At 34.8% G+C, this 7131-nt stretch overlaps 1 protein-coding gene across 1 annotated transcript in view; it reads left to right on the top strand.

The window, feature by feature from the left end:
- The window catches only part of LOC134474481 (zinc finger protein 345-like), a 97811-nt gene extending 92637 nt beyond the window's left edge, over window positions 1-5174 (top strand). The window contains exon 3 of the mRNA XM_063242651.1: window positions 3700-5174. Coding sequence (XP_063098721.1) covers window positions 3700-5070 — 1371 coding nt within the window. The 3' untranslated portion in view covers window positions 5071-5174. The remainder of the gene's footprint in view (window positions 1-3699) is intronic.
- The last annotated feature ends 1957 nt before the right edge of the window (window positions 5175-7131 follow it).

The following is a 7131-nucleotide window of genomic DNA, read 5'->3' on the forward strand; positions in this document are numbered from 1 at the left end:
GTATAACCCCAAATTCAAGGAAGAAGTCCTTCACCAGCCTCACAAGATATATTCCTTATATCTGAATTGAAAGTGAATGCTTGGTGACAGTGAGCTATAAATTACAGCTTGGGCTTGGTTCCATTTTATATACTTATTTTTTTAAAACACCATTTTCCACTAACATTTGAGTTATTATTTGTGTACATATTGGGTGTTATTTATGTTTTGTTCTATGAAACCAAATTCATGTTTCAAAATGCTGCTGAAGTATATTAAGAACAAAGTACTCACTGGCCTAAATGAGATTTGAAGAGACATTAACTGCAGCCTATCAAAGTGATTGATGAGTATTTTTTTTTCTTTTTTTAAATTTTGAAAGTGGTAAAATACAACAGAACAAGGCCGAATAAGGCCCACTAAGATCAAACAGTGAATTTGGTACACAACTTCACAACTGGCTACTGCAAAAACAGTAATAGGTATCACAGTATATTTTATTATCTTTATAATAGTTGTTCTTTCTTTCATTCTTTTTTTTTTTTGTCTTTTTCTCTTTTATTGGTACCGGGGATTGAACCTATGACTGTCTACTTGCAAGGCAGGTGCTTATGCCGCTGAGCTAAATCCCCAGCCCCAATAGTTGTTCTTTCAAACACGTATATCAAAATGAGATGAAATACCGAACATTATAGTACTTATCAAAACAGAATATTGAATAGAGCAATACCATTAATCAGAAAAGAGCAAAACAGAAATGAAAATATTCACCTTCAAAGAGATAGTAGAAGGAAGTCCCCCTTATTTGTTATGGTCTGCTTCCCAGGAGACACTCAGATTTCTGGTTCGCATTTGCTAACAGAGGGGGTGACAGGAGAAGAGGGAAGTGGGATGTTTGATTCTAGGCCGTGCATCAGTAGGTTCACTATTGCTTAGTAGGGAGACAGGCCAGTTGTTTTGTTTCACAGCATCCTAGGTTCCCACATGGCATGGATCTCAGGAGCTGCTGCTTGTTCTCCCCCTGGAAGGGCAGCATTCTGTCAGACCTCCACCACTTACCAGGGAGAAGTGGTGCTTGCTTGCCTTCCAAGTATCCTAAATTCCAGCATGGCATGGATCTCAGGAGCTGCTGCTGGTTTGCCCCCTGGATGGGCCACAGTCTACCACACCGCCATCACTTACCAGGGAAGGGAGGTGCTTGCTTGGCTTCCCAGTTGATTGAGGGGATATTTAGCTGCCTCTGTGCTTTGTGGATGGTGGTCCTGCAGGCTTCTCACTGTGAGCTCTGCATTAAAGACAGTACACAGGGAATATTGCAGTGACTCAGCACAACAATCAGTGCTCGTATTTCACTGTGACATTAGCAGTGAGTTGCAATCTATCATCAAATTTGCTGTCTTCAAAAATGTCTATATATACAAAAAATTAAAGACCAAGACTTGAATTTAAATTTGAAGAAATCAGTCTTCATTCAGCTGTTTAGTTTGGTTGTATTTATTGAGTTTTGTTATGTTTTATTGAGACAAGCTTTCTATATGTATATCAGCTAGATTTGAACACCCTATGGAGCCTAAATTGCCCTGAACTCACTGAAACCATCCTGCCTCAGCCTTTTGAGTGCTGGCATTATAGATATATACCACCACACTTTGCTATTGATTCAGATTTGTAGGAGAGAATTTAAGATATCCCAAACCTGGTGTCTCAACCTTCATGTGAGAAATATATGTATGATCCTTTAGGAGGTGGTGAACTTTGAGGATGTGGTCGTGAACTTCAGCAATGAGGAGTGGACTTTGCTGAGTCCATCCCAAAAGAACCTCTACAGAGTTGTGATGGGCGAAACCTTTCGGAACATGACTGCAATAGGTAATGACAAAATACTTTTGTCACTCATGCTGTCAAAATGTTGTATGTCGCTGTTTAAAAACAATGTGACAATATTTTTAAAAATAGCTCAGACCTGGACACATTATATCATAACTCTAAACAAAATCTATTGATTTGTATGTATTATTCTAATGAATGCTGGTATTTCTTTGTCTACAATTCAGGAGGACTTAGAGATATCCAGGAAGCTGAAAAAGAATGCAAAATTTACTGGAGATACTTAAGGTAATTTGCACTCATAAGGAGAAGGAATGTTCCTGAGTAATTAGTGAATCAGCAGAAAAATACTGCCAAAGAAATGAGGTACCATTCAATTTATTGTCAGTAATATTCTCCAAAGCCGTATAAGCTAAGGTAGGTATAATGAGTGGATTAAATCAAGAAAATGTCATACAAGAAAATGTCTTGTATGACATTGCATATAAATGTGTATGAAAGGCATACACTTTGAGTTATGACATACTCTCTTCAGTTTTTCTACCCATATATACATGTGAATACAACACATTCATCATCTAAAAATTGCTAAGATTGCAAAAGAATTTTAAATAAAATGGATTTCTTGTGTTTCCAAGCCATGCTCTAAAGAATCAGCCATTCTGACTAAAATTCTTAGAAGGCTGGTAGAATGTTAAATGCACTCATTCTGAATATCATTGTGCAGTTGTCTCTAAAAATTGATCCCCTCATACTTGTCCTGGATATATTTTTAAAAATTCAAAATGCACATAAAATACTGATACATGCTTACTCATATACAAAGCAGATCAAGTTATAATAGATCAGGCCTTGATGAAGCTTAGCTATCTATCACTGGATTTGTGGAGAAGGAAAATATTAATAGACTCTTTGTGATTGTGAATTCTTGTAAATCCAGCACACTAGGAGTCAGATTTTGCAGAACTGCAAATTCAAGTTCAAACGTCACAGCTTAATGATCAGTGAAAATCTCTTAAAACATATTTTAAAAGCTATACATTTTATGCTAATAGCTGTTGTTCATTCCCAGCATGGAAATGAAAAAAAAATGTGTTATATAATGTCAAAAAATAAAGAATATAATGTCATTTGCCATAAGAAATAGGTGGTTCTTTCTCCCATCAATTCGGTGAAATAGCTCACCTATAAAACCTAAAAGTTCACAGGGTTTCTCTTACATGAGAAACCAAAATATAAATTGTGGAATGAAATGAAAGAGTTAATAGAGAATAGTAAGACTGACCATATGGAAAAGGGAACTACAGGTTAAGGACAGAAGGGAGATTGTGATGGTGAAACATATCATACTGATCTGTGTGTGATACACATAGTGTATACCAGTCTTTCGGGAATAGTTGTTTTCAACATGTCTTACAAGGCCATTCTGTTACTTCATGTTCAGAGTTTCTTAGCAGGCATTAAAAACAGAACTTGACATTAATGCAGTCATTAAACTGAGACCCATTTCACTGTGAATGTTTCTTTTTTTAATGTAAGGAAAGACTAAAAAAACCAAAATAAGTAGAAATGATACCACTTTCAAAGTGAAAATAAACAATAAATATCTAAAGTCAATGATTACATATGCTGCTCATATAGATAGTTAATGAAATACAAAAGTGAAACATATGATGTGGGGATTCAAACAGTGAGACTACAAAGAATTTTGTTCAAATCTCCAGTAAAAACTTAGTAATATGGTTATCAATCTGATACGTTTTTTTTTATAGAAACGACAAGATAGGGAAATCCTGTGAACATACATCTTGGAATCAGTGTAAAGAAGTTTTCCTTTGTACTGCAGAAGGTAATGTGAATGTGAAAGAAGCAGAAACACACCACAATGTTCAGCTCCATGAAAATTATGGCAGTGGGGAGAAATCCTACGTATGTCAGCAATGTGGAAAAGGGTTCACTAAATCTCGACATCGTAAGCAACATGAAAGAATTCACACTGGAGTGAAACCATATGTAAGTAAGCAGTGTGGGAAAGCTTTTTACAGACAGGAAAACTGTAAAATACATGAAAGAATTCACACTGGAGAGAAACCATATCTATGTGAGCAATGTGGGAAAGCTTTTAACACACGTGCACAATGTAAGGTTCATAAAAGAATTCACACTGGAGTGAAACCATATGTATGTAAGGAATGTGGGAAAGCTTTTAACACATGGGCAAATTGTAGAATACATGAAAGAATTCACACTGGAGAGAAACCATATTCATGTGAGCAATGTGGGAAAGCTTTTAACACACGTGCACAATGTAAGGTTCATGAAAGAATTCACACTGGAGTGAAACCATATGTATGTAAGGAATGTGGGAAAGCTTTTAACACATGGGCAAATTGTAAAATACATGAAAGAATTCACACTGGAGAGAAACCCTATGTATGTAAGCAATGTGGGACAGCTTTTAACACATGGGGAGATTTTAAGAACCATGAAAGAATTCACACTGGAGAGAAACCCTATGTATGTAAGGAATGTGGGAAAGCTTTTAACAGACGGGCAAACTGTAAAATACATGAAAGAATTCACACTGGAGAGAAACCCTATGTATGTAAGCAATGTGGGACAGCTTTTAACACACGGGGAGATTTTAAGAAACATGAAAGAATTCACACTGGAGAGAAACCCTATGTATGTAAGGAATGTGGGAAAGCTTTTAACAGACGGGCAAACTGTAAAATACATGAAAGAATTCACACTGGAGAGAAACCCTATGTATGTAAGGAATGTGGGAAAGCTTTTAACACATTGGCAAATTGTAAAATACATGAAAGAATTCACACTGGAGAGAAACCATATTCATGTGAGCAATGTGGGACAGCTTTTAACACACGGGGAGATTTTAAGAAACATGAAAGAATTCACACTGGAAAGAAACCCTATGTATGTAAGGAATGTGGGAAAGCTTTTAACACATGGGCAAATTGTAAAATACATGAAAGAATTCACACTGGAGAGAAACCCTATGTATGTAAGCAATGTGGGACAGCTTTTAACACATGGGGAGATTTTAAGAAACATGAAAGAATTCACACTGGAGAGAAACCCTATGCATGTAAGGAATGTGGGAAAGCTTTTAACAGACAGGCAAACTGTAAAATACATGAAAGAATTCACACTGGAGAGAAACCCTATGTATGTAAGCAATGTGGGAAAGCTTTTACCCAACATGGACATTGTAAGCAACATGAAAGTTCACACTCAAGGTAGAACCAGTGTATATAAGCATCATGAGAATTTTTTGAGCACAAGTACATATTGCATAATGAATGAAAAACTTCACACTGGGCAGAAAACTTATATATGTAAGGAATGTGGGAAAGGTTTCAGCAGAAATGCTTATTGTCCAATTCATGAAAAGATTTACAATGTTGAGAAACCCTGTTTATGTGAAGAATGTGGGAAAGCTTTCACCACACATGGATTTTGTAAAATACATCAATGACTCCACTCTGGTGAGAAAACCTATGTATATAACAATGTGGCAAAGCTTTTACCACATACAGTCATTGCAAAACACATGAAAGAATTCACACTGGGAATAACCACTGGCTAAGTAAGCAAGTGGAGACACTTTGTGCAGCCAGATTGTAAGTGAAATACGTGAAGAAGCTCACACAAGAGATAAATCCTATGTGTTATGAAAATACTCTCAGCACACGTGATCATTTTTACATATCTGAAAGAGTTCACTTTATCCTATGTGCATTAACAATGTGAGAAATATGGCAATCTATGTTTGTTGTTAAATACATAGAAAAAGCAGCACTCTTCAGACAGTTTAAATCTAAGTTTACTGTAAAAATTCCAAGTAGACCTGAAGAAATAATCAATACAGAAGTTTTATATCAATATTTCTTCACAAATTTTCCAGAAATGACAAATCTGAAGTGGAGCTCTACTCAAGTACATATTTTGTATGGTTTTCAGTTAATCACTTATACCTCTTTAGATTTTTAAAGTGTCTTTGTGCTTCAACATGGCATCTTGTAATTAAACATGGTAAACTGAAATGGGCTTTTCACTTTCAAGTATGGATAGTGTCTATATAATTAATGTTTTGTCTTTAAACCTTAATTTTTATATTTTTGGTGAATTATTTTTATTTTTAAAAAAACCAAAATGTGTAGAAATAATACAGAATTTCTGAAAAATAAACAGTAAGAAATCACTAGTTGATTAGTTACATATTGTCATCTTAGAAGTAATTGTTCAAGTAACAAAATTAAGCATAGAAAGTGATATTCAAATAATGACACTGTGAACAGTTTACCTCAGTGATCCAACAAAAACTTATTACTATGCTTATATGTTCTACAAACTTGTCTTTTATCTTAAAGATCATAAGATTAAACATGACAAAACAGAACAGTTCATAAGGAAACAATTTAAGGAAACACAGGTTTCAAAGCAAGTCCACTGAGATGTTCATTGTCTATCTTACTGTCTCTAGTTTTTTTCCAAATAGTTGTTCCCATCTTCACAAGCATTGAATATATACTATTATAGAACTAATATATATATATTGTATATATATATATATTATATATATATACTATTATATATATATATATATATATATACTATTATAGAACTAATATAGTATATATTGAATATATACTATTATAGAACTAATCAAATAATTACCGGATGATGCAGGCTTTTTTTTTATCTTGAAGACTGACTTTGGGGAAGTTGATGATTACCATAATGTGTCTCATTTTCTTAATAGTAGATGTCTTTATTTTTATGTATGCTGAAACTGAACATAAGAGACTAAACTAATATACTCTGAACAGTAAATGATAGTATCATGAGAAGGAGAGAGGTGAGGAATTGCCTAAAAAAAGAAGGCAGAGGACATTGTTAAAAGTGTATCAGGATTTAAAAGCTATAGTAGTTCTGTTGCTCTGTTTATTTTATTTTGTTCTGGTCTGTCTACTCATAATAGATTTGAGGGCACAGAGAGGTAACCCAAAAATAGCAGGTAATACCATGATGGTAACTGTGCTTAATTTCCTACTAACTAAAACTGAAAACCTGTATTACTTACATTGTCTTACTATGACTGATCTTATTGGAAGCTGGTTTGTTTGAATGTTATTTGGCCTTGACTTATTTTATTCACATTTGGTATGCTTGCTGGCATCAAGTCCAAGAGTAGAGGCCACTTCTCTGAAGATGATAAGATGTGAAACGTATATATTGGGTGGCTGGTGTATTAGCTCAGTGGCTTAAGTTCCTGCCTGGCAAGTGTAAAGTAATCAGTTT

The sequence above is a fragment of the Cavia porcellus genome, unplaced genomic scaffold (genome assembly GCF_034190915.1).
Source record: "Cavia porcellus strain 051 isolate PalLab524CR breed Dunkin Hartley unplaced genomic scaffold, mCavPor4.1 scaffold_32, whole genome shotgun sequence".
NCBI classification, from domain to species: domain Eukaryota; kingdom Metazoa; phylum Chordata; class Mammalia; order Rodentia; family Caviidae; genus Cavia; species Cavia porcellus.